Source organism: Coregonus clupeaformis, chromosome 24 (assembly GCF_020615455.1).
Source record: "Coregonus clupeaformis isolate EN_2021a chromosome 24, ASM2061545v1, whole genome shotgun sequence".
Classification (NCBI taxonomy): domain Eukaryota; kingdom Metazoa; phylum Chordata; class Actinopteri; order Salmoniformes; family Salmonidae; genus Coregonus; species Coregonus clupeaformis.
This window is the reverse complement of record NC_059215.1, coordinates 3,972,929-4,000,428: the sequence shown is the minus strand read 5'-3', so window position 1 is coordinate 4,000,428 and position 27,500 is coordinate 3,972,929. Positions and strand designations below refer to the sequence as shown.

At 47.4% G+C, this 27,500-nt stretch overlaps 2 protein-coding genes, 1 long non-coding RNA gene and 1 other non-coding gene across 4 annotated transcripts in view; 2 read left to right on the top strand and 2 right to left on the bottom strand.

Annotated features, from left to right (window-relative positions):
* The window catches only part of invs (inversin), a 29,092-nt gene extending 14,949 nt beyond the window's left edge, over nt 1-14,143 (top strand). Inside the window, exons 7-20 of the mRNA XM_045206988.1 lie at nt 218-385; nt 476-656; nt 785-894; nt 1,032-1,203; nt 2,451-2,606; nt 3,229-3,314; nt 3,470-3,616; nt 4,144-4,250; nt 5,483-5,692; nt 6,572-6,795; nt 7,426-8,014; nt 8,862-9,061; nt 12,459-12,545; nt 12,683-14,143. Coding sequence (XP_045062923.1) covers nt 218-385; nt 476-656; nt 785-894; nt 1,032-1,203; nt 2,451-2,606; nt 3,229-3,314; nt 3,470-3,616; nt 4,144-4,250; nt 5,483-5,692; nt 6,572-6,795; nt 7,426-8,014; nt 8,862-9,061; nt 12,459-12,545; nt 12,683-12,789 — 2,544 coding nt within the window. The 3' untranslated portion in view covers nt 12,790-14,143. The remainder of the gene's footprint in view (nt 1-217; nt 386-475; nt 657-784; nt 895-1,031; nt 1,204-2,450; nt 2,607-3,228; nt 3,315-3,469; nt 3,617-4,143; nt 4,251-5,482; nt 5,693-6,571; nt 6,796-7,425; nt 8,015-8,861; nt 9,062-12,458; nt 12,546-12,682) is intronic.
* Nucleotides 10,167-10,239, bottom strand: trnat-cgu. Its single transcript has one exon. It is a non-coding gene; the product is annotated as a tRNA-Thr (tRNA).
* Nucleotides 14,144-14,564: 421 nt separating the features above from the next.
* On the bottom strand, nt 14,565-24,180 carry tex10 (testis expressed 10). Its single transcript, XM_045206987.1, has 17 exons — nt 24,051-24,180; nt 23,509-23,713; nt 23,225-23,412; nt 22,655-22,991; nt 22,356-22,561; nt 22,005-22,251; nt 21,812-21,924; nt 21,164-21,420; nt 20,929-21,064; nt 20,632-20,801; nt 19,029-19,206; nt 17,320-17,408; nt 17,073-17,206; nt 15,578-15,658; nt 15,320-15,504; nt 15,008-15,218; nt 14,565-14,821 (listed from the first exon to the last, which is right to left on the bottom strand). Exons 2-17 carry the CDS (start codon nt 23,692-23,694, stop codon nt 14,711-14,713), a joined length of 2,829 nt encoding a protein of 942 aa, XP_045062922.1. The 5' UTR covers nt 23,695-23,713; nt 24,051-24,180; the 3' UTR covers nt 14,565-14,710.
* Nucleotides 24,181-24,411: 231 nt separating this feature from the next.
* LOC123481800 lies at nt 24,412-27,489 on the top strand. The gene is made up of 4 exons (XR_006657319.1): nt 24,412-24,535; nt 24,790-24,877; nt 25,909-25,939; nt 27,404-27,489. It is a non-coding gene; the product is annotated as an uncharacterized LOC123481800 (long non-coding RNA).
* Nucleotides 27,490-27,500: the final 11 nt, after the last annotated feature.

Below are 27,500 nucleotides of genomic sequence, written 5' to 3'. Positions count from 1 at the left end.
CTGGTTTTGATTCCTGGAGACGATAAGGTGAAAAAAAGGATGATCTGTTGCTGTGCCCTTGAGCAAGGCACTTAACCCCAATTGCTCCATGGGTGCTGGACAATGGTGACCCTGGCTGTGACCCCAGGGAGAGTTGGGATATGCAAAAAACACATTTCCATTACGCACTTGTGTGTAACAGGACAAATATAAATGACAATAATGTCTCTCCCTGCAGCAGACAGCGCTCCACTGGTCAGCGTTCTATAACAGGCCGGAGCACGTCAGACTGCTCATCAAACACGACTCCAACATCGGCATCCCAGACAGCGAGGGCAAGATCCCCCTACACTGGGCTGCACACAGCCAGGAGCACACCGCTACACACACCGTCCGCTGCATACTGGTACACACACACACACACAGTATCCAGTGATAATGTCATCCTTATACACACCGTCCTCTGCTTGCTGATGTAAATGAGGTGTGTGTGTAGGAGGCGGCTCCTACCGAGTCTCTGTTGAACTGGCAGGACTATGAGGGGCGCACGCCGTTGCACTTTGCTGTTGCTGACGGCAACGAGGCGGTGGTGGAGGTGCTGACATCATACGAAGGCTGCAGCGTCACGGCGTACGACAACCTGTTCAGAACTCCACTGCATTGGGCTGCACTGCTGGGTAAGAGACTGTGTGTGTTTACAATGTGGGATGGGCTTCCATCACTGATCCAGATACTGGACGGTTCAGGGGGCAGCCGAAGCGGGACCTGAAATATGTTGATGTGCGCGCATGTGTGTGTGTTTCAGGCCATGCCAAGATAGTGCACTTGTTGTTGGAGAGGAACACGTCAGGCACCATCCCATCAGACAGCCAGGGAGCCACACCTCTACACTATGGAGCACAGCGCAACTACGCTGTATGTAGACACACGTGCAGAAACACACACGCACACACACACACACACACACACGATTTTCAAGTTATATCAATGACTCATGACAAAGTATCTATCCACATGAATGTGTATGACTTGTACCAAAATTGTGTGTGCAGGAGACGGTGGGTGTGTTTCTGTCCCACCCCTCTGTGAAGGACGAGCCAGATCTGGAGGGCCGCACAGCGTTCATGTGGGCTGCTGGCAAAGGAAGTGATGATGTCATACGCACCATGCTGACAATCACGCCTCACATCGACATCAACATGGCCGACAAGTACGGAGGCACTGGTGAGGAACTCTGGGATGTGGGAGGAAATGTGTTTTATACGCAGAGATTGATTCAGTCAGCAGTAGACCTAGAGCTGCTGTGACTGGTCAGACTGGTAGAGGACACCTCCCCCCTCACCCTTTCACCCCGTCACACCTTCCCCTTTACCCCTTCACCCCCTCCCCCCTTCCCCCTCATCTCTCACCCCCTACCCCTTCACCCCCTACCCCCTACTCCTTCACCCCCTACTCCCTCACCCACTACCCCCTCACCCCCCCTACTCCCTCCCCCCTCCCCCCTTCACCCCCCCTCCCCCCCTTCACCCCCCTACCCCCTCACCCCCTACCCCCTCACCCCCCTACTCCCCTCACCCCCCTCCCCCTTCACCCCCCTCACCCCCTCCCCCCTTCACCCCCCTACACCCTCACCCCTACCCCCTCACTCCCTTCAACACAGGTTCCCAGACCATGATCTTAATGCCCTGGCACTGTCACCATCACAGCTACAGAGAGAGATAAACAGACAGAGATGACACACACACACACACACACACACACAGACACACACACACACACACACACACTGGTGCTGGCCTCTGTCATCCTGCGTGTGTAGGAATGTTGAGGCACTGGAGGTGACGCAGGTGCAAGACAGCGTCTGTCTGATGTCACAGGGGATTCCCCAGCGGGGCATAGATGTCAGGGGATTGCCCGAAAGCAGTGGAGCGGGAGAGACGTGTGGGGAGAGAGACATGTCAACACATAACTGACACTGTTAAGAAAATTACCAAAACCAGTGAGCATGAACACACACTCTCCCTGACACACACTCTCCCTGACACACACATACACACACACACACCATCCCCAAGCTGCAGACACGCCATCCTTTGTCCCCTGCTCTGCCCCGTAGGCTGATTGGAGCACTAATCACCATGGCGATGCCCCCACTTCCTGCCCTGCAGGGACAATTTATGTGGGCATATGCTAATGAGTTGGCGAAATATGCAAATGATCTGGTGTGCTATGCTAATGAGGTTGAGTATGATTGGGGAGCAGAGTGGGTTGTTTAGAGTCACTGGAGTAGATTGATGGGCCAGTGGCGTAAAGATTGACTGACATGAAATAACATCACAACACAATACAGGGTCAAAGTGTAACAAAGGGCTTTTCATTTGACAAACTGGTTCTGAAAACTCGAGTAGGTGAGGCTGCTGAAGTGTGTGGAGGCTGAAAATCTAAGCTCAATGCGTGTGTGTGTGTTGCAGCGCTGCACGCGGCCTCCCTGTCGGGTCATGTGAGTACAGTGAGTTTGCTGTTGGAGAGAGGAGCCATAGTTGACAGTCTAGACGTGATGAAACACACACCTCTGTTCAGAGCCTGTGAGATGGGACATCGCCACATCATCCTCACACTTATCAAAGGTACACAGCAAAGATGGTGGATAATTGAAGATGTCTTTACTCAGGTCGTTTACCATTGGAAAAAGGAGCGAGTGAGATGTCCCGCCTCTGGTACGCAGTACCCCAGTGTGTGTTGGTGATTATTGTAGACTTGGTATCCTAGTCCTTGAATACATTGTGGTCCAGTAGTAGTGAAGAGCATAGGTTGGTGAAAAATCTGTCGATGTGCTTGAGCAAGGCACTTAACTAATGCTGTAATCTAAGTAATGACAAAAATGAAATGTAGTAGTGAAGATCCTTAAAAACATAGGTGCTCACATCCCAAAATATACACATTTCCCCTCACATGACCATTATGCACGGTGGGTGTGGAATTGGGAGTTTAGTAGGAGTGACTCAATAAAATATAGAATATATGCCATTTAGCAGACACTTTTATCCAAAGTGACTTACAGTCATGCATGCATACATTTTGTATGGGTGGCCCCGGGAATCAAACCCACAATCCTGGCGTTGCAAGGACCATGCTCTACCAACTGAACCATACAGGACTACACTAGTGTCAGTGTACCATGCTCTTGTAATGCAGGAGTTGGGTGGGCTTTCTATGGTGAAGAATGCCTCATTGATTTTCATTGTGTAGGCTCTGCTCGTGTCCACCTGGTGGATCTAGATGGACACACTGCTCTGCATTGGGCGGCTCTGGGGGGGAACGCTGAAGTCTGCCAGGTCCGTCTTTTCACCTTTATACACTATTGTATTAAACCTGAACACTTCTTCATTTGTCTTCCATTTCCTTTCGCTATAGACTGTGTTAAGTGTGTGTTGTAAAGTGCATTGAGCCTGTTAGCTGGTACTGTAACCTCAGTGTGATGTCATGGTAGTTGCTGATGGAGAATGGGATCAATCCTAACGTCCAGGACCTGGCAGGCAGGACTCCTCTTCAGTGTGCTGCTTACGGAGGATACATCACCTGTATGGCTGTACTACTCATGGAGAACAACGCCGACCCTAATATACAGGACAAAGAGGTACACACACACACACACACACACACACACATACATACAGTACACACACACACACACACACACACATACATACAGTACACACACACACACACACACACATACATACAGTACACACACACACACACACATACATACAGTACACACACACACATACATACAGTACACACACACACACACACACACACATACATACATACAGTACACACACACACACACACACACACACACACACACACACACAAACACTCACAGACATACATTACATTACATACCCACACACATACATACAGTACACACACACACACACATACATACAGTACACACACACACACACACACACACACACTCACAGACATACATTACATTACATACACACACACACATACATACAGTACACACACACACACACATACATACAGTACACACACACACACACACACACACACTCACAGACATACATTACATTACATACACACACACACACAAAGTACTCTCCACTGGTCCTGTACTACTGCGTGTGTCTGTAGGGCAGGACAGCTCTCCACTGGTCGTGTAACAATGGCTATCTGGATGCTGTGAAGCTGCTGCTGAACTCTAATGCCTTCCCCAACCACATGGAACACAACGAGGAGAGGTGAGGAGGAGGAGGAGGATGAGGAAGTGCCTCATCTATAGTTTGGAAGGACATCAGCTCCTGCAACAGTAGCAAGTATCTGTTTTGATTCAATAAGTAGCTGTTGGTATTGTCTTGCTAAGGACATTTTGTTTAAGTGCTGTCTCTATCTAGTGGCCAACTTAATTGTATTTTTACGTGTCTTGTCCTACTAGCACTGACTTTGCTGATAACTACAGGTAACTGCCAAGATAAAGGAAACCCCAACATAAAGTGTCTTAATAGGGCGTTGGGCCACCACGAGCCAGAACAGCATCAATGCACCTTGGCATAGAGTCTACAAGTGTCTGGAACTCAATTGGAGGGATGCGACACCATTCTTCCATGACAAATTCCATCATTTGGTGTTTTTGTTGATAGTGGTGGAAGATGGCATATGGTTTACATCGTTTTCATGCTCATCATATCATTCAGTGACCACTCGTGCCCTGTGGATGGGGGCATTGTCATCCTATGGGGGCATAGCCATGGTAGCCAAAACAATGGCCTACCCAGCATTTTTATACATGACCCTAAAAATGATGGGATGTTAATTGCTGAATTAACTCAGGAACCACAACTGTGTGCAGCACCTGCTTTCAATATACTTTGTATCCCTAATTTACTCAAGTGTTTCCATTATTTTGTCAGTTACATGTACTTTATTGAGGGAAAATGTACTTGCTACGATTGTGATGTTGTTGTCTCACCTAGCTATGTTAAGATGAATGCACTAATGTAAGTCGCTCTGGATAAGAGCGTCTGCTAAATGACTAAATGACTAAATCAATGTAAAATGTGTTGTAATGTTCATAATGATTTTTAAAAAAATCTATTCTCTGTGTGTGTTGTTTTTCACAAAGCAAGTTAATTAGGTTAAAGATACACTATGCAGAAATCGTTCCGCCATTTCCTGCTTGCTAAAATTCGAATAGTTCGCCTAATATCAGTTTATGTGACAAAACAAGCAAGTATAGTGTAGAGAATCATTGTACCGTCTAAACTGCTGTGAAATATATTTTCCATAACCAATAATGTTGTATTTTCAGCTGTTTGAAGCTGGTGTACAGAACCCAAAGTTAAAAGACGCAAAAACGAAACTTAGAACAGATCTACTCTTCTTAGACTTGCTTTCATTGAAAAGTTACATATTGCAGCTTTAAGTGTGTGTGTTCATGGTGTGTTCATGGTGTGTGTGTGGTGTGTGTGTATAGGTACACCCCCCTGGACTACGCCCTCCTAGGGGAACACAGTGAGGTGACTCAGTACATGTTGGAGCATGGAGCTCTGTCTATAGCAGCCATCCAAGACATCGCTGCTGCTTCCATCCAGGCCCTGTATAAAGGATACACCGTCCGCAAGGCCTTCACTGAGAGGAAACAACTCCTGATGAGACACGAACAGCTACGCAAGGACGCAGCCAAGTACCACACACACACACACACATTCACAGACATGCCATACACACAATCACACACACACACATAGAAACGAGCGTTGTGATCCATCCCCTGTCTGCTCAGTGCTCTCTGTCAACAACTCTATCATAGTCAACCAGATCATGGCAAACACACACACACACACCCACATGCTCATTGTATATATTTTCTCTCTCTCTCTCTCTCTCTCTCTCCCTGTCTTATTCCCCCAACCCATATAGAAACAGTCACACTCGCTCCATATCCATCTTTCCACCTGTCATCCCTGCATACACATACATCGTCTGTCTGTCTGTCTGTCTGTCTGTCTGTCTGTCTGTCTGTCTGTCTGTCTGTCTGTCTGTCTGTCTGTCTGTCTGTCTGTCTGTCTGTCTGCTCTTCTGTTCGTCTGTCTGTCTCTCTCTTCTGTCTTTGTCTTCGGTGTTTTGTCGTGGGTTGTTGTCGCTCTGTCTGTCTGCTCTCGTCTGCTCTCTCTCTCTCTCTCTCTCTTCTCTCTCTCTCTCTCTCTCTCTCTCTCTCTCTCTCTCTCTCTCTCTCTCTCTCTCTCTCTCTCTCTCTCTCTCTCTCTCTCTCTCTCTCTCTCTCTCTCTCTCTCTCTCTCTCTCGCTCTCTCGCTCTCTCGCTCTCATAATTCTACACTGTTTGTATAAACGGCCTGTAAGGGTCTCTGTGTGTTTGGGACTCCTATTAGGCTTGGATTACTATAAGGAGTCTTTCTTTGTAACGTCAGGACTAGTTTGTGATGTTAGAGTTTGGGCTGGTTCAGCGTTAGGGTTTAGATAGGGCTTTGAGATAAGGCTATAACTAGGGTTAGGGTGTATGTGTGTGAGACGTGTGTGAGACGTGTGTCATTATGTCACTCAGGAAACGCGAGGAGGAGCAGCGGAGGCGGGAGGCGGAGCAGCAAATTTCACTGGCCAGAACAGAGAAACAGAGGATGTTATTGGCCCGCGCTGAGCAGGAGCAGCTGTCATTGGCTGAGACTATGAAGGAACTGTCAGTGTATGAGAGAGAGGCAGGGGGTGGGGCTAAGACAGCCTCCAAAGCAGAACAGACCAACAGCAAAGAGGAGACACGGAAACACAGAGGTACGGAAACACACACACCACAGGAGGCTGCTGAGGGGAGGACGGCTCATAATAATGGCTGAAATGGAGTAAATGGAATGGTATCAAACATGTTTGATGAGTTTCCATACCATTCCATTAATTCCATTCCAGCCATTACTATGAGCCCGTCCTCCCCAGTTAAGGTGACACCAAACTAGTTTTCATTGGGAAGGCAGATAAAGCATTTTTTATCAAAAGCAATCACTTTTGCATGTGAATCCTACTCATTACTGTTGGATTTGAGAAGGGTGCTCCTCCCTCATCGCTTTTGCCCGTTCACGTCACGGGCCATAAACCGGTGCCCCGAGGCTCAGCGTAATCGGATCCGCCCAATGAAAAACAGGTGAAATGATGAACGTGATCTTCATTATCTCCTACCATATTGCACAAGTTGACTGCAGGTATTTACTTAAAAAGTAGCTAGAAATATTCAAATGTATTAAAAAAAAACGAAAAGAAGTAGTTTCAATGGTATTGACGGTATTGAAAAACCATCCCGTGGCTATTTCCATAACCTGGACTACGATATATACGGTATACCGCTCAAACCTAACACACACACACACGTATACACACTCTCTCAATCTCTTACTTCCCTCTCTTTCTCAGCTCATAAATTTAGAAACAGATCCTCCAGGAAAGGGAAGGAGGCGGAGCCAGTCAAAGACCCTGACCCCGTGGTGACCCCTCACCCCTCAGTGACCTCTGACACCATGCCCCCTGCCCAGGCTTCTAGGGTCAGGGAGCGTCTCTCTCCTGCAGGCTGCAGCCGACCCCCCAGCCCAAAACACAGACCCCCCACTACACCCAGGACCAAGAGACGCACCTCCGCAAACACACACACTACCTCCAACACACACACTCCTTCCAACACACACACTCCTTCCAACACACACACTCCTTCCAACACACACACACCATCCAACACACACACTCCATCCAACACACACACATCTACTAGCCCCACCATGGATCAAGAAGCCCTCAGCACCAGGGAACGCACCCCTAGAAGCAAGAGAGACGCACACACCACCACACACAACCCCAGACACAGGACACGCCCTGCCACAGACCATACCACCTCCTCCAGCAAGTACCACACTAAAGCCTCCACACAGTCACACCGCCCCAGCAGCAGCAAGCCCAGGGAGGGGGACAGAGACCAGGCTGCCTGCACTATCCAACGAGCCTGGAGGAGGTAAGGTTTAAGCCCAACCAGGGATGGTCTGCTTTTCATTCTTCCCATTCCATCTCCAAGCTGAGACAGTATTGGGGGTACTGCCATGGAATAGAGCCTGTGGCCCCTTTACCAAAGCAGAGGTGATCAGAGACTTTCTCTCTGGCCCGATACCAAGGTTGGCTCTGAGATGGCTTCCCAAAGAGCCTGGAGGAAGTGTGTGTATGGTTGAAGAGGGGGGGTTATACTGTGCTCCACAGTAGCATTCTCTCTTACCATGAGAGTGTGGCAGTGCCATGTGGGGCCCACATGTGTCTGCCCTCCCTACACACACACCAGGTTACACACAGCGTCTCCCCCTCTCGCTCTCTGTGGTCTGGCTGCCTGCCCTCCTACCATCAACACCTCCATTACGGGGGGAGAGGTGGGGGAGACGGGGTATAATCTGGAGCCCTCTCAGCGTTTTAACGAGAGGCTAAAAGTTCAGGCGTGCTGTTCTAATAGCTACCAGCAGCCTCTCATTCAGGGCCTACTACCCCACAGCGGAAAGCCCTCTGTTCCCAGCCACCAGTAGGTTACTAAGCTCCTAAAGTATGCCATGGCCGGGTTCTGTTCCCCTATAGGAAGTGTTAGGTATTGATGCTGAAGAGTAGGGGACCCAGAATTGAGCCTTGTGGAACCCCTGAGGTTGGACACTGAATTATTATGTCTCACCTCTCTTAAACCAGCTTTTCCAGGGATGCCTGTAATGTTTTTCAGTGGCCTGAATAATGTCCAAATGTCATGTGTTGTGTAATAAACAAACTAAATAGGTTGGACAAATGAAGGCCTCTCCAATGTACCGTGTTCTGGGTGTGTTTGTGTGTAGGTTCCATGTGCGTGGCAGATTGAGGGAGGCTCTTGGTGCTAGGAAAGGGATGGAGACACCTGAGGCCGCCTCCCTCCTGATCCAGCTGCTCTGGGATAGGCCGGCTTTCTCTAGTCACACCCCTATTAGGACCAAGCCTGAGGCCAGAGTTCCGCCCACCAAGACAGCAGCCAAGACCTCAGTGCTGCAAAGCATCTATGGTAAGGCCTGGCGTTCTGTCCAGAATGGTTTGATTCTGTCTTCAATTTGTTTAAACTCTGAACTGTTAACATTTAGAGATTGACCAATTCTTAACAGCGCTTAGTCGCCTACTGTAAATGGGTGCATTACTGCCGAGCTGCAGCTTCAAACTCCAACATATCTGTATGGAATTAGTATAGGGAGGTGTATAGTCCACTTAAGATATTAGCAGTCCTTCATCTTAGAAGTGTACAGTTTTTGATTAAGGAAAATATTTGTTTCCTGAGGTGATGGTATGAAGCTGTTTGGTTTGGAATTTGATGTTATGTTAAAACAGAATGAGAGAGGCATCAAGGCAGAGAGTTAGCAATAACTATTTACCTTATAATGTTAATATACACATGCAATCACACTCTCAGCTGTGAATACATAATCATATAATCATATAGAGATGTGTGTGAGTTGTGTGTTGTAATAACCTCTGGTATGGGTTCGACCCATAGACAGGCCTGACCTTCAGCACACATGACCAGGTGATGATTGGAGAATGGGCAGAAACCTACCAGTGCCAACACATACACCGATACACCCAGATAGACCCCCTACCTTTTCTGGCCTGACGTGGCAGCCCGCCCCCTTTCACACACACACACACACGCTGACAGTCCTGTCGACTGCTGCTGTGAAAAGTTCAGAGCTGTCAGGGGGAATGTCAGACGACTGCGTGGAGCTGTCTCCTGAACACACATACACACATTAACGAAACCCATTGTCTCTCTCTCAGACATACAAACCCGTCAACCACATTCACCTATGTGTGTGTACAGAGGTATCACAGAACAGGCCCCGTGTAGCTCAGTTGAGAGAGCATGGCGCTTGCAACGCCAGGGTTGTGGGTTCGTTTCCCACAGGGGGCCAGTATGATTTTTTAAAAATGTATGCACTAACTGTAAGTCGCTCTGGATAAAAGCGTCTGCTAAAAATGTAAAATGTGTTTTTCCTATTTCTTTAGTTCAGTTTCACTCTTCTTACAGGTTGACGTTTCCAAGGCTGTACTTCATTCCTTTCGCCATGCTTTGTTTGGTGGTACAGGTGTAGTGTTGATAAAAAATTGTTACCACTTGAAGGCCCCAGCGGGATTTGAACTCGCGACCCCTGGTTTACGAGACCAGTGCTCTAACCACTGAGCTATGGAGCCTTGTTTTTCACAGTTCAACCAGGAGGACAAAAGGATTTAAATTATACTCCCATTCGAGAACAAAGATAGCGTCACACCCAACCTGACAGGCAGGTTACCAGTCAGGCTCTTAAAACAAAGGACACTCCCTGATCTCCCTTAAACTTAAACAGCGTACCCCAGCTTGGCAGTTACAGTTAGATGCATGAATGAAACCAAAATGAGTCAGATTGCAAATGTCCTGTTTTTTATTGGTCCTTCCAGACGGATTATTTGTGTAGCGATTCACCATTCAAGCTAGCAGCCTTGGCCAATTTTTATATTTCTGACTTACAATGTTGCTAGTTTTTTTGTCTTGCAGTAGGCTCTCCAGATGTTTCTGTGTATAATGACTGTGTGTGTGTGTGTATATGTACAGTTGAAGTCGGAGGTTTACATACACTTAGGTTGGAGTCATTGGGGCGGCAGGTAGCTTAGTGGTTAAGAGCGTTGTGCCAGTAACCGAAAGGTCACTGGTTCTAATCCCCGAGCTGACTAGGTGAAAAATCTGTCGATGTGCCCTTGAGCAAGGCACTTAACCCTAATTGCTCCTGTAAGTCGCTCTAGATAAGAGCATCTGCTAAATGACTAAAATGGAAATGTAATTAAAACTCATTTTTCAACCACTCCACACATTTCCTGTTAACAAACTATAGTTTTGGCAAGTCGGTTAGGACATCTACTTTGTGCATGACACAAGTAATTTATCCAACAATTGTTTACAGATAGATTATTTCACTTACAATTCACTGTATCACAATTCCAGTGGGTCAGAAGTTTACATACACTAAGTTGACATTGCCTTTAAACAGCTTGGAAAATTCCAGAAAATGATGTCATGGCTTTAGAAGCTTCTGATAGGCTAATTGACATCATTTGAGTCAATTGGAGGTGTACCTGTGGATGTATTTCAAGGCCTACCTTCAAACTCAGTGCCTCTTTGCTTGACATCATGGGAAAATCAAAAGAAATCAGCCAAGACCTCAGAAAAAATATTATAGACCTACACAAGTCTGGTTCATCCTTGGGAGCAATTTCCAAACGCCTGAAGGTACCACGTTCATCTGTACAAACAATTGTACGTAAGTATAAACACCATGGGACCACGCAGCCGTCATACTGCTCAGGAAGGAGACGCGTTCTGTCTCCTAGAGATTAACGTACTTTGGTGCGAAAAGTGCAAATTAATCCCAGAACAACAGCAAAGGACCTTGTGAAGATGCTGGAGGAAAAAGGTACAAAATTATCTATATCCACAGTAAAACAAGTCCTATATCGACATAACCTGAAAGGCTGCTCAGCAAGGAAGAAGCCACTGCTCCAAAACCGCCATCAAAAGTCAGACTACGGTTTGCAACTGCACATGGGGACAAAGATCGTACTTTTAGGAGAAAAGTCCTCTGGTCTGATAAAACAAAAATAGAACTGTTTGGCCATAATGACCATCGTTATGTTTGGAGGAAAAAGGGGGTACTTGCAAGCCGAAGAACACCATCCCAACCATCAGCATCATGCTGTGGGGGTGCTTTGCTGCAGGAGGGACTGGTGCACTTCACAAAATAGATGGCATCATGAGGAAGGAATATTATGTGGAAATATTGAAGCAACATCTCAAGACAAGTTAAAGCTTGGTCGCAAATGGTTCTTTCAAGTGGACAATGACCCCAAGCATATTTCCAAAGTTGTGGCAAAATGGCTTAAGGACAACAAAGTCAAGGTATTGGAGTGGCCATCACAAAGCCCTGACCTCAATCCAATAGAACATTTGTGGGCAGAACTGAAAAAGCATGTGCGAGCAAGGAGGCCTACAAACCTGACTCAGTTACACCAGCTCTGTCAGGAGGAATGGGCCAAAATTCACCCAACTTATTGTGGGAAGCTTGTGGAAGGCTACCCGAAACATTTGACCAAAGTTAAACAATTTAAAGGCAATGCTACCAAATACTAATTGAGTGTATGTAAACTTCTGACCCACTGGGAATGTGATGAAAGCTGAAATAAATCATTCTCTCTACTATGATTCTGACATTTCACATTCTTAAAATAAAGTGGTGATCCTAACTGACCTAAGACAGGGAATTTTTACTAGGATTAAATGTCAGGAATTGTGAAAAACTGAGTTTAAATATATTTGGCTAAGGTGTATGTAAACTTCCGCCTTCAACTGTATGTAGTTGATTTGTATGCTTATTGTCTTGTAGGAGGTTCTGTGGCCCGAAGGGGGCGCTCTCTCGGGGGTTCTCAGTCTCAGATACTACTGGACCTGTCACTACGCACACACAGCCAGCGTGAGTACTCTCTCTCTCTCTCTCACACACACACACACACCTGGTTGTATTATGTGAATAGAGTGATGTGGATGAACTGTACAAAATCTGTTTCCTCTGTTAACATGTTATTTCTTTCTGTGTGTGTGTTTTTGCAGTGAGCAGTATGGAGTGTGTGCACCTGTGTGATGCAGTGGGGCAGGCCAGGAAGTACTCCTACCACCTCAGACCCCACAGCGCTGGACAGGGCCGGGGGAAACACTGACGACTACACATACCCTGCATGTGTCCTTTGTGGCTCAGTTGGTAGAGCATGGCGCTTGTAATGCTAGGGTACTGGGTTTGAATCCCGGGGCCACCCTTATGTAAAATGTATGCACGCGTGACTGTAAGTCACTTTGGCTAAAAGCGTCTGCTAAATGGCATACATATGTGTGTTGCCGTTAAGTTATTTACTTACCCAACTGCCTTATCATGGTGGGGTTATTGGCCAGATTGTACCAAAGAGGATCTATATACTGAGAAAAGGTGGGACCCAATGCTGTAACTATGGGAATACATTTCTGCAGAGGTGGGAACACTTGAGCCAATGAGAGGGCAGGTTTGCTTGTGAACAACAGGCATTGTTTTTGTCAAAGATGCCACGTGCGTCCACTTATATCAGTACATTCGTAATAACAAACATTACGAAACTTACATTCGATCAAATAAGCCTCACTCATCAATTCAATTTTATGTTGACAAAATTTAACACTCATTGACCTCCATACAAAAAAATCCCCACTTGGTTTGCGTCATGCTGTATTCTCGCACAGACAGATTTTCTTGCTTAGCCTCTTCCTCTCAGATTGTACTCTCTTCCTGTGACCAGTATTATAAACAAAGCTGTGTGACATCACAGTCATGACCTCAAAGGGAGGAGTTAAGTCTACCGACATGGTGTGTGTGCAAGATAATTTCAACCATACAGAGAATGAACACACACACAGAGATAACCTTTCCTCCCATGTGGAGAATGAGGCAGTCTGTCAACAGCCAGTCATACAGCCAGCCCACCTGCAGGCACACACGTCTGCTTGCAGACCCACACACTCTTCCCGTCAGCCATAACACTTGTACTAGGTTGTAGTCAGCTCTACCTTAGTATCTACCTGAGCAGTTCGCACAGGCATGCATGTCCCTCCCCCTTTCCCCTCAGCCATAATAGTAGGTAGACAGATGTCCACAAGGTACTTTGGCGCCACAGGGTACAGGTGTACCTGTGCTTTCTCTGTAGAAGGACTGTGGAGGGGGTATATTTATGCATTTTATACACACTCCGTTACTCTCTTTAATCGTATACTATACGTCACTACCTGCCTTAAAGAGATGGTCGACTTAAAATCTAAGTTTGCCATATGTTTGTGGCACCTCATCAAAAAGCCTGTTATCATTTAGAGGGGAACTGTCACTTTAAAGATAGAAACTGTGTTTCAGTGTCAATGCTGTTCAATCTGATGCACTTATGTTGAAACACCATCAGATGCCAAGTCTTTACAACCTCAATGTGATAATGTTAATATTGTTTTTCTACTCTTTTATAAAACTTCCCAAATAAATAAATTGACAAGTTTCACTGACACCAGCTTTATTTTGTCTTTTTGTAACAAAAACTAATCAGTTGAGAAATCCTTTAATTCAATCCATGTCTTGGAGATGCAGTGCGTGCAGGCTTTGGTTCTAGCCCAGCACTAATACCCCTGATTCAGATGATTAGTTAAACAAGTATATTAGTGCTGGACTGTAACTAAAGCCTGCACATCCTTTTAGCTCTCCAGGACTAGTGGTGGCCACAAGATTTAGCAATATGAAGAAGACAGTTGGTTTTGGGCCAGGAATGATAGCTGAATGAGGAGGACAGGGAGACCGATGGGGAAGAGAGGATGTCTGGGGTTAGACCAGGGGTATCAAACTCATTCCACGGAGGGCCTAGTGTCTGCAGGTTTTTGGTTTTCCCTTTCAATTAAGACCTAGACAATCAGGTGAGGGGAGTTCCTTACTCATTAGTGACCTTAATTCATCCATCAAGTACAAGGGTGGAGCGAAAACTCGCAGACACTCGGCCCTCCGTGGAATAAGTTTGACAAGTGGGTTAGACAGTGGACAGAGAACAGGAAGAAGGGTCTGTGGTTGGTTTGGGGCCTAGGTCAGTAGATGTCTCGGAGCCCCAGGTTTCCATGGTGAGTCGCCATGGTTACGCTGTAGCAGTACAGCAGGTCAGTCATCCACTGCTCCTTCGACTCACCTCGACAGTACCTCTGGAACACACACCGTCATTAGAACCTCAGAACACACACGTTTTATTTTATTTTTTGCATTGTCATGTTTTTATTCTAACATGATACTTGTTTTAGCTTCCTTACTACCGTGAGGTCCTGTATAATGCGTTGTAGTAGAGTTGCGTTAGCCAGCATGTGGTTGAGTAGTTGGCTGTGTGTGTTTACCGTGAGGTCCTGTATGATGCGTTGTAGCAGAGTTGCGTTAGCCAGCATTTGGTTGCATAGCGCTGTGTTCTGCAGCAGCAGGGACAGTATCTGGGCCAGCTGAGGCAGCTCCTCCTCACACAGGTCCCTAACTTGCAACGACTGCAGAACCAACCGCAACAGCCGGGGAACGCTGCTCAGCGCCGCCACACACGCTCCCCACACCGCCTCCCTGCAGGGAGAGAGAGGTTGGACACTATCTATACACACATACAATCTACACACCACCTACCTACAGGGAAGGAAACAGGTTACACACACAGACAGGCCTACCTCTTGTGGTTGTTCTCTGAGGCGGTGTCCTGCTGTAGGGTCAGTAGCAGAGACAGTAGGCTGAGGCAACAGCGGGACAGGAACCTCAGCAGAGGTTCACTGGGGAGGAAGGACAGGTCCAACAGTCTGGCCACAGCTCTTAACAACCCTGCTGCCATACTGTCTGGTACCACAGCCAGACCCATCTGGGAGGGAGAGAGACACAGTTTTACACACACAAACACACAGAGATGAGTCCACACAAGTACACCATCTCACCAGGTTCTTGCAGATGCCATTCTGCAGCACGTCGAAGCACTGTGAACGAGACCCCAGCGTCTCCAAGCAGTGGCACACTTCCTGTGGGCGGCACATACAGACAGTGGTTAAGATCACTTCCTGCTGTTTTAAAAGTTCATAGGTCACAACATTAATATCTGAGTGTCTGCTTGATGACAAACATTTTAAATTAAATAAAACGTAATGTAACCAATATGTTACACATCCACCAGATTGTAACCTCTCCTCTCTTCCACATCCACCAGATAACTCTCCTCCAGACTCCCCCTTTTCCTAAAAATGAAAGGGTTAAGCGAGTCCTGAGGCAGGCTGGGTAATGGGAGCTGACATGTGGCAGATCGGACAATCTTTTTAAACAGTGTTTTATGAGCCCAAACAATCAGGAAGTGTGTGTGTAAGGAGGGTGAAATCCAATAGTAGTAATGACATTATGGAGGGATGGAATTAGAGGACAAATGAAGGAGAGGCACGTGTCACTCTCTCCTCTAATCAACATCACCCACAACCATTCATCAGACAAACCACATTACCACACACACATGCAAATGTCTACTTAGTTATTTTTCTACCTAACAGATGGTCTTTCTCCCCACATTCCTGTGTACTGAGAACAGGAAGTGATACATAACAGGTTTGAGCCAACAGGTACATTAAAATATGAAGTTGTCTTTAGTGCACTGCTCTCTCACACACACAGTGTAGAGAGCGACAGAGGGGTACAGGTGAGACGAGAGGGCATCACACAAACTTTCAGAGGTGAGAAACAACGTTAAACCTTTCCTCATTAACTTCAAATCAAAACCCAATTTCTCATGACCTTCTATGGAAATGAGGTGTGTTCAATGTGTTAGAATGTGAGACCCCAGACCTGTGCACCTGTTGGCATTCTCCCCCTCCATTAAAAACAATCCTGTCTCATTAGTGGAATCAGAGCAGACATGGTCCGTCCCCTAATACTGTCTCCCCTGCCCCCCCAACCCTCAGTCTGATTGACTCAGACATGGAGATGAGACGACCAGGATCTCAGGCTCTAATTGAAGAGCTGAATTAGTGATTATAGCCCCCACTCACACACCTCTTGCTTCGGGGTGCGTTTCCGTTAACGGTAATTTCCGAGCACAAATGTCACACTCCCATCATGCCACAGGCTCTCATTAGCATTTCCACGGTGCCCGATAACCACGCAGACCCGGCCTGCACAACACGATAAAGGTTCCCCTCTCGGCCAGTGTGGCCAGATAAAGCTTCCCCCTCTGAGCCCTGTGTGTGACACCAGAGGGAACTAAATAACTGACACTGTGTCCAGAATACCTCTCTCACAGGTACACTACATTGGCAGAAGTGCTCAGTCTCTCTCCATCTCGGTCGCTGTCCTCTTTTCACATTCTACTCTCCATCTCGCCCTCTCATTCACCCTCTCTTCCTCTTTCTGTCACAACAGTCACTTATAAAGCCCTGGTAGGTGTTTCCTGACCTCAACAACGTCCCAGTGGTGTGTGAATTGCTCCAGAGGGGTGGGGTACAGGCTGAGGGGGGAGAGGGGGGAGGGAGGGAGCACACTCTCATCCCCAGCCTCCTGCAGGGTGGCCAACTCATCAGACGAAAACCCTGAAAGAGAGAAAGATTGGTCAGTTTCCTTGGAGTGTACTTCTTCACGAACCTGAAGATTGATCACATCTGATGACCAGATATCAGTGAGACGTGTGTGGGCGGAGCCTGACCTGTGAGGGTGGAGAACAGGAAGCTGATGTAGTCAACATCACGCAGGGTCGCGTCCTGAGACCCTACTGACCAGCCACTCAAAGAGGACCTGAAACGCACACGCAAATAGGTTAGAATGGACTGAGAAAGAGGACGGTATGGAGCGTTGGTTGAGTGATAGAGCCTAACAAAAGTCATCTTACAGGATGGAGGATTGTTCCAGTTTGTTTTCTGATTATATGGGTCAGACTTATGTCCATTTCTGGAGGCGTACCTGGAACTGACCACATTACACAGAATGTTGTTTCCCCCGAGCAGAGTGAGTGTGTGTGAAGAGGACGGGGGGGGTTAGAGATAAATAAATTGTGTGTTCTGTAACATAAGAGACGTGCCATCGCTCCATGACGTCTATGCCACATTCCACTTCCCAAAGAACCCTTTGTGCTACACACACTGCCCCAACCCCCAGTCTCTACACACACTGCCCCAACCCCCAGTCTCTACACACACTGCCCCAACCCCCAGTCTCTACACACACACTGCCCCCAACCCCCAGTCTCTACACACACACTGCCCCAACCCCCAGTCTCTACACACACTGCCCCCAACCCCCAGTCTCTACACACACTGCCCCCAACCCCCCAGTCTCTACACACACTGCCCCAACCCCCAGTCTCTACACACACACTGCCCCCAACCCCCAGTCTCTACACACACTGCCCCCAACCCCCAGTCTCTACACACACTGCCCCCAACCCCCAGTCTCTACACACACTGCCCCAACCCCCAGTCTCTACACACACTGCCCCAACCCCCCAGTCTCTACACACACTGCCCCCAACCCCCAGTCTCTACACACACTGCCCCAACCCCCAGTCTCTACACACACTGCCCCCAACCCCTAGTCTACACACACTGCCCCAACCCCTAGTCTACACACACTGCCCCAACCCCCAGTCTACACACACTGCCCCAACCCCCAGTCTCTACACACACTGCCCCAACCTCTAGTCAGGTGTGTGTAACACTGCCCCAGAGACACACAGGAAACACTGGGTGTCTCACAAATACACACACACCTGCTGGTGATGCACATTGATGACGTCATAGCGTTATGCAAGGACGGATGTGTGTGAGAAATCACTGCCAAACCACAGCATGACCAAACAGCAGAACATTGCTTATGCTCACACACACTAAAAGGACCAACACTGCCATCTAAAGGCCTATGTCTAGTGAACTATAAAGTGCCAGGCCTGGTTATAACCCATGAGCTCAAGACTCTGCTCTGCTTTGTGTAGATAGATAGATATATAGATAGAGAGATAGAGAGAGTGTGTGTGTGTGCGTGTGTGTGTCCAGCATGTGCCACTGATCTTGTGCCACGACCCTCTACGTGTCTTAATTGGTTAATTGTTTGATTCCATTAAGCTGGCAAACCATCGGTCTGCTGTCTCCTCTCTCTAACCAGGAACGACTGACAGCTCACACACACAAATAGTTTTATGAATTGAAAATTATATTTAGAAAATGTTTTAAGCGCAATAAGTTAAAAGATTTCAAACCGTCTGGGGTTAGTAAAGGCCATGTGATGTTGGTCTGACCTGGATATCAACTAAATGTTTTGAGGATGAAACCTCAACGGTCAAACGTTGTTTAAGTTTAAACATTGGGTTAGTGACAGAGTTTATGACCTCAATCTGTAGCTTTGGGAGGTTGCTGGGGTTACCTGAGGTGTATGATGCGTATGAGGGAGGCAGCCAGGCCAGCAGAGACGCGTCCCGCAGTGCAGCAGCGACTCAGATTGGCCAACAGACCCTGTGACATCACAGGCAGGAAGTAGAGTAGCTGGACCAATCGCTGCTGAGACTCAGCCGGTAATAATACCACACTGCCCTCCTGTGGGTCTACACACACACACACACACGTCAATATACACACTCTACACCAGTGGTTCTCAACTGGTTGTATCGGGACCCAAAAATAATCGTACAAATACAATCTGGGAAACTATTTTTTATTCTATATTGATATTAAATGTAGAAATTATATGACAAGGGAATAAGATTCCCATCTCTTTCATTCTCAATAATAAAATGTTGCCCATATTCTTGATTAAGAATTTAAATAAACTCACTGGTTCGAGACCACAAAACCAACCAAAATGGCGCCGCTAAAAGCTTTATATTAAAAATACTGTGATTGAAGAAAAAAATTGTTCAGAGATTAAATTATTTAGAAATGTAAATTCATTATCAATTCTACACACTTTCTACCTCGTTTAAGTGGTTAAAGTTCTGACTGTAGTATTTTTTCACCAGTTTGGCTGCTCTACACAACACCAACTACAGCTCATCCACTGTAGCAGAGGAGGGCAACTCCGGTCCTGGAGACCATTAGTTCCAGCCCAACAAACCCTATTATTACAATCATCTGTAACCATCAAGTCCTTGATTAGCTGAATCAGGTGTGTTAGTGCTGGGCTGGAACAAAAGCTTGCACTCCTTTACCTATCCAGGACTTTGATGTTGTAAACACCACACACACACCTTACCTAGCAACAAGGAGCTAATGTTGACGTAAAAGAGTGAATCGACTATCCATCACCAGTTTATGGTCTAAGAAAAAATGTATCAAACAAACAGAGAGAGAGAGATAAAAGAGAGAGTGAAAGAGAGAGAGAACAGAAATGATCAGATAGTACTGTGTTCTGTTATGTTGGCTGCTGACGCACGTTGCTGATGTCACAGACCGTTCAGACAAACGGAGTCTTGTGATGGTGAATCGCCCACTCTGTCTTCTCTGGGGCCTTTTATCACAACACAAACCCCCTCCCCAGCTCTGTCTTCTCTGGGGCCTTTTATCACAACACAAACCCCCTCACCCCAGCTCTGTCTTCTCTGGGGCCTTTTATCACAACACAAACCCCCTCCCCAGCTCTGTCTTCTCTGGGGCCTTTTATCACAACACAAACCCCCTCACCAGCTCTGTCTTAGCTTATATTACAACACAGGTGCCCCCACCACCCACAACCTCATACTCCCTCCAACCTTTGTCTCTAGCTTGTATAACATGCTACCCTCTCTCTCCTCTTCCCTCCCTGTCCCAGTCTCCTACTATGGAGTTCAGATGGACCTCTACTGCCCCCCAGTGGAGAAACATAGAAAACAGCCCCAAAAGGTACATCTTCACTTGTGTCTTTTCCAGCATGACCATTTAGTGACTACCTGTTTAATACGATCTGCCCGACTGTTATGAGTGGAGCTTTACGTGTATGTTTTTGTGCATATACCGTAGAGCTTGCATGCGTGTGTGTGTGTGTGCGTATTCACCGTAGAGCTTGCATGCGTGTGTGCGTAGGGAGTTCAGCAGGGCCTTGTTCCCCCGGGAGGCAGCAGCCTGGATGGAGAGGAGGAGCCTGTCTGAGAGGGCGGGGTTACGGTGGCCCAGCTGGGACAACTGGAGCGGCAGAGCTGCCAGCCACCGAGACAACACTCTACTCCTGAAGGGAGAGACCGAAGAGGAAGAAAGAGTTTTAGGAGCAGAGTAGTCTACCCTCCAGACTTGGTTATGCCAACATATATCGTTGGTTATTTGGTACAGTAAACACTAGAATGTGTGTGTGTTACCTGGCGATGTGTGTGTGGTTGTGTTCCTGTAGGTACAGTCTGCTGTAGAAGGAAAGTAGCAGTGTTCTGGTCTGCAGATTCAGGTTCATCTGCTGGTACTGAACATACACCGCCTGTAACAGGTCCTCCGTCACCGCTACACACACACCAACGGTTAGGACACCAGACATTTGAAAACAATTTAAGATTAGTTCATAACCGCACCCTTTTACAGCCCACACACAGACAGTCTTACCCCTGCTGCGTTGTGTGGTGACCATTCTCCAGACAGTCTCCAGGAGTGTGTGTAGGTGTCTTTGGCTCAGCTTGGCCCCACTGGACATGGTCTCTTGGACAAACCCCCTCAGAGGCATCAGCCACTCAGCGTCGGGTTCCTGGGCTGGCCCCTCCCCCTGGCTGAGGGTAACCATGGAAACCATGACCTGGCAGAGCAGCACGTTCAGAGCCAAGGGTTCCACTGTCTGCCCTGGGATTGTAGGTGCCTGTTTACTCCTGACACACCACACCCAAACACACACTTTTAATTATGTTCTCCACCCCCCCACCCCCCAGTCATTTTGTGCTGATATTATATATCATAATTGCTAATAGCTCAAACTGTTCAAAGGTTAGAGCTAAATTTGTAGGAAGAAAACAGAAACCGCTGATTGTCCTAACCGCTATTAGCTGAAATTTACAGTTACTCCCGTAACCGTTGTTCTATGACTAAGCGGCGCATTCAGTTGACTATAGATTAGATGTTTTTTCCCCAGTGTTTCTCTCACGACCCGATTTTCAAATCAGGCGACACATATGGGGTGGCGACACATATGGGGTAGCGACCCCTAGTTTGGGAAAAGCTGGAGTCCCTACACATACACCAAGGGTCCTAGCACCACCTCACCTCTTGGGGTCTGTCTTCCTCCTTTGTTTAGGGGTGTCCAGATTTCCATAGGGGAAGTTCTTCATGAAGTGCTGCTTAAAATCCCCCAGGTACTCACTGCGAAACCACGCATCCTAAACACACAATCACCACTGTTTATAGAACAAAGGTAACCACACATCTTATACTGAGAGAGATCATGTGTGTGCGTTACCAGTGTATCCTGGTGTTCTCTCTGTGGCGCCAGCTTGCGTAGCAGCTGTAGTATGGAGAGGACCTGGTACATCAGTGACATGGCGTCGGGGGTGAGGAGATGAGCACTGTCAGTCTTGCTCCGGTCGCTGGCACTAGCCTCTACCCAGACGTCTAGTAGAAGGGGCACCAGGGTGGAGGCAAAGCCCCGCACAGCCTCCCCTGTGCCCAGCCCCTCACTCACCCCAGCCCCAGGCTCAGTCTCCGGCCTACAAACACAGTGGAGGAAAGGGACAGATGATGAGCAGGAGAGTCAGCAGAGTATGTGTGTGTGTATGCTTGTTAACGAAGTGTGTGTGTGTGATGTGCGTACCTGAGTTTGAAGGTGGAGTGCGGAGTAGGCATGGCTCCTGAATGTTCAAACACCTGGAATCCGCCTTTTCCGTAGGTAAGCTCCTCCCAGTTGAGCTCCAAAGGTGCGTTAGCTCCTCCTTGTCCATTCAAAACACTGAACATGTCACCTGAGACACACGCAACCCCCTCCTCCCCTCGCCTCTCCTCAACTACCGCCTGAGAAAACGCCCCAGTCTGGAAAACACACAAACAAAGTTGATGACAGAAAAATACATATACACACCATTAGGATACTGCTCATTGCAAGTGTATGCATGTGTGTAAGTACCTGAGCAGCACGGTGAGTCTCCACTGCTGACCAGTCACGTTCCTGTTAGGGTTGACTGACAGGGCCCAGCTCCTCCCCTTCCCCTCCTGCCCCTTCCTGGCCCCGCCCCCAGTGCTTCTGTGTGAAATCAGCTCCAGGAAGTTGGTGAGAAGCAGGGCGGGACGAGCGGCCAGCAGGGCAGGGTAGTGGTCCAGCAGAACGTCGAGGACCTTCAGGGCATCCTCCTGGATGCCTGTCTCGATGTGGGTCATGGCACAGGAGAGGTGGGCAGAGAGGAGAGGGAAGAATGGAGACGTCCGCTCCGCTGGCACACTCTGGGCTATGAACCTGGGCCGGGCACGGAGAGAGTAGAGGTTAAAGGTTAGGGAGGTGGACTAGTAGCAAGAGAGTTTCTGGTTCCAATCCCAGATTGGGTAGGAAGGTGCGACAGTAGGAGAGGAACTGGCATTAATGCATTTCTCCAAGGACTGTGCTGCTCTCAAGTGGTTTATGGTATTGTGGGGGTTGGGGAACAGACCTGAAGTCAAATTCCCACTGTCATAACAAAATACTTTTCTAACCTGAGCAGACGTGTGGCAGACATCCGTACATTGGGGTCCTTGTCTGTGAAGACGGCAGCGGCCTCGCTGAGCAGACTGGAGAGGTGTTGATCTAACTCGGAGGGGTGAAGGGTCAGCAGCTCCCTCAGTCCCACAAGAGCTCCCTGCTTCACTGTACCACTGTAGTGATGCAGCTGGGACAACAGGTCCTAGAAGAGGGGAGGCACACAGCATAAGGTACAGTAGAGGAGTGTGTGTGTGTGTGTGTGTGTGTGTGTGTGTGTGTGTGTGTGTGTGTTACCTACCTTGATGTTGAGCTTCCTGTGTGTGGTGGGTGCGTTAGCATCTTTCTTCAGCTGTTCAGTTAGGTTTATTCCCTTGGTGCGGAAGTTGATGTTGGTGGCGTTGCCAGCTTTAGGCTTAGTCTTCCCCACCTTCAGCTTGACCTTCTGGAAGTCATCCTGCCTCTTCTTCTTCTTGCACTTGGTCATCGCTGCAGGATAGGACTATCTGTGGAGAGAAACATGGGGAACATCTGTAAGTCGCTCTGGATAAGAGCGTCTGCTAAATGACCAATTATTATTATTAATTATTATCTTAAATTGCAACCAATTCCCATACAGGGTTGATGTTGAGGAAGTGGTTCACTATATGGGGAATATGATGCCATTTGACACACACAATAACGAAGGAACTTTGTGTGCTAGTGCTGGACCAGGAGGAGACCACGATCATAGTGGGCAGCAGTGAGTTTGCAAGCTAGCAAGCTATCGCCTCTTACACAGAATATATGAGCAGCAAACCCAGAATAATTCATTGCGTTTTGAAACGTAATAATAATACCCACGTGTGTTAACACTGTCAAAAATAATTGTGCATGCAGCAGTGTTCCCCGCCTTATGTAGCTTTAGAAGAGTGTAAATCAGCAAAACCAAGCTCGTGTTGTTTCTTTACAAACAGGGGCCCTTTCTCTTTGATACGACAACTAGCTAAGCTGTCTTCACATTTGCCTGCAACTTTTTTGTTTGTTTGTTCCTGTTCTCAATTTCACGCATACAAATATATGTGTTTATTGCAACTTGTGTAATGGATACATTCCAAATGAAAAAGTAGTGTCATTATTATGTTTTAATATGTTTTTTTCATTTGAACTCACATTTCCAAGTTCGATTACACAGGCAAACGCATAGGCTCACAAAATCAGATACGTCACGGGTCTTTCTATTAAGAGGTACACAATTGCGCGTGCGTGAATTTGCTAGTTGTTCTTTCTTCTTGACCCGCAAAATTCACTCCGCTCTGGTTTGCTTTTAGCGAATCTTAATTTGTCAGGTACAGTTTTTCATGTCACTCATACCACACCGTATTTCTTCTATAGTAACCATGGAGGACGTTGTCCGGGTAGCGTTACTATCTTGTGGCTACAGCTAGCTAATCACCATCTTTGCCACCGTGCGTGGCCAAGTGGTTTTGCCCACAACAAGGCCAGCTGCGTTGTGTGTTTATTAGTCGCCCTAAACAAAAATGTGGACGATCTAGCTAGATATTAAACGCTGTCTTTATTTGTTTGTTTTGTTGACCCTCAGAATGCAGCAAAGCAACACTCCTAGGCCATCTTATGGCGCTCCACCACAAAAGAGGTCCAGGAACGCTAATGGAGGGGCAAACAACAGGGTAAGTCAGTCTCCCATGGTAATCATGCCAATTGTCCCCAGTTATATTAGGTTAGGATTATAGTTGTATTTCTAGTCATTCACAACCCAGATGAAGTTGATGAATCCCATCCTGAATAGTGTATATTGTGATAAAAAGGAATCCAAAACAGTGGTTTTGAGAGTAGTACTGTGTACGTACTCTCTGTGTATGGTCTTCTAACCTGTTTAATTCCTGAAGTTGTGGCAGTGGTATGGACCCTCACTAGCCGCCCTTGGCTGGACACAGACACTGGACACTGCTGGAGTAGCAGGGTCTGATCAGAGCTCCCTGGTCTCCTAAGACTTAGTGTTTCTGTGGAGACGCAGCTTGCTGCACTGCCCCTCAATCAGGGCTTGAGTTACCCCATGACTACTGGATGCTAAAGAGTATTGTGGGCAGCAGGAATTCCAGTTAACTCTGTTACCAAGTGTAGAAGGGCTGCGACTAACGAGGGTAACAGGGGTTGGGTGTTTTCTCTGGGCAATCCCATGCCCTCTTTCTATTCAGTGGGCTGTCAGTCCCCATAGCTCAAGTCATTTATTTTCCTGCTGCGTTATAAGCACTAGGGCTCACTGGCAGCTTGGTTCTATGATGCCCTTTGTGACAGAGCTAGATTCTGATTGGAACACCTGACTAGAGTACTTGTACTTTTGTTTCAAGAGTTCCCTCATGTCACTTACAGGGTCATTGAGGAGAGGCTGAAATGACCGCTCTCTCTCTCCATAGAGACGGGAGTGCAGTAGGGTTCTCCAATGTTTTTCTGCTGTGTTTCACCTGAAGCTTTTGCTTACACCAAACCAATGTTTCTGTGTTGTGGTCCACCTGAAGCTTTTGCTTAAACCAAACCAATGTTTCTATCCAGAACCCTATCTTAAGCTGCAACCCTCTAGGGGGTCCTGACCCACTGTTTGGGGAACAGTGCAGTGGGGTTTACCCCTCTGCTGCCTCCTCCTGTCTCACTAATGCCTGTCTGTCTCTCTCTCCTTCGGCCTGGTTATCCCAACTGACAGAGAAAGCAGCCTAACTTCTCTGCTGACATAGGTAAGTTTTGCCTCCACACAGCATCGCTGCCTCTGATAGGAGGTTGGGAGCTGTGACTTCACTTTTTTGCTGGTGGCTCATTGGGCAGGGGGCAAGTCCAAGCATGGGCTCTGGGCGCGTCTGAGATTCACTGCCGCTGTAAATGCTAGTCAACTTCAAGTCACTGTCCACGGCCTTAGGCTGTGTGGCTCACAAGGGCTTTTCCTTAGTGTTCATTTCAATGACTTTTTGGAGGGTCTGTCTTTGATACAATGTGCACAAATCTTTTTAGATGCATTAAAAGTAGTTTTATTTCATAAAACACTTTGGTCCATGATTTACAGTCTGAACAATGCTAGAAACCACAACCTTGAACCTGTCCTCATAGGTGTGCAGGTGTTCTCTGCAGTCCCGTAGAGCTGTTGCACCATATTGTTGCAGGTCAAATCACTAAGGGTCCTGTCTGGGTCAGATGTTGTGGGGCCACATGACTGCCGTGCATCACGTTGGTGGTGGATGAGATCGGATACTCCATCCCCATGCAATTTAGGGCTATCAGCCCCCGGCTAAAACATGTGGCCTCATAGGCCTATAGTAGTTCAGATGGGAAATGGATGCTGGCAGCAGGATTTTCTTTCGGGGCCTTTGTGGCCCTCAAAGAGTAGGAAGTGTTTCTCTCAATTCACTGCCTGCCAATGGGGCTGGGTTCCTCTGTGCTCATGCAAGAGTTGCACTGCTTTAATTGGACACAGGTATGGAGCAGTGCCTGATGGAAGTGAGAGAATCCTATAGCCCAGCTCTGACCTGTGTCTAGGTGGGTAGAAGAACTACAGCCCCCACGGTTTTCAGCAGGCCTCCATACCTCAGATATGCTTCTCTTCTCTGTAGTGGTCAGTACTATAACCCTTACATGAAACAGGCCCTGGTGTACCTTCCGGGCAACCTTCTAATGAATCATGATCTCGTGAAGGTGGGGCTCGAATTGCACACAGAGAATCAAATGAGGAAGTTATCTTTGATTACCAGCATCTTTGATTACCAGCCAGAGCAGGTGATTCCAGAACTCCCAACCAATCTGTGTTTTTAGCAGAAGCTAACCTAGCGCACAAATGTTAAGGATTCTTACCAGATGTTGTCGATGATGCGCGGCTGGAAATGGGACTCAGAGGCTCAGAAGAGCAGAGATTGTGTTTCTAACTGTTGTTCAGTAAATGAAGGACCTCTAAACTCCACTAAAAGTCTTTTGACTGGGGGTTTGTGTAAGGAATGCACACTGACCTTTTTAAAGCTATACCTTCTTTTGAAGTATACCTGCAGTGTTTCACTTCCTGAAATATGAGGCTCTTCGGCTATTGGCTGTCTGCTGGTCAGATGACTGGACGTGTGGACTCTTTGGTCTCCCCTGTCCGTGGGCAGGATGGCGATCTCATGATGCAGTCTCTGCCGTGTTTGCGCTTTGTGTGTTGACTTCTGTGCATTTCCCAGTGTTCACCACCAAGGCGGGAAAGGTCCAGACCATCCCCTCCTTGACCAAACAGCTGAAGGCCATCACTGGTGAGACAGTCATTGGTGAGTACCTACT

Coding starts and splice junctions, on each gene's coding strand:
- tex10 (XM_045206987.1), bottom strand. CDS start 23,694: ATGACCAAGTGCAAGAAGAAGAAGAGGCAGGATGACTTCCAGAAGGTC. Junction 21,065..21,163: donor CACCACACAACGCAGCAGGG/GTAAGACTGTCT, acceptor GTGTGTGTGTAG/CGGTGACGGAGGACCTGTTA. Junction 20,802..20,928: donor AACCACACACACATCGCCAG/GTAACACACACA, acceptor CTCTCCCTTCAG/GAGTAGAGTGTTGTCTCGGT.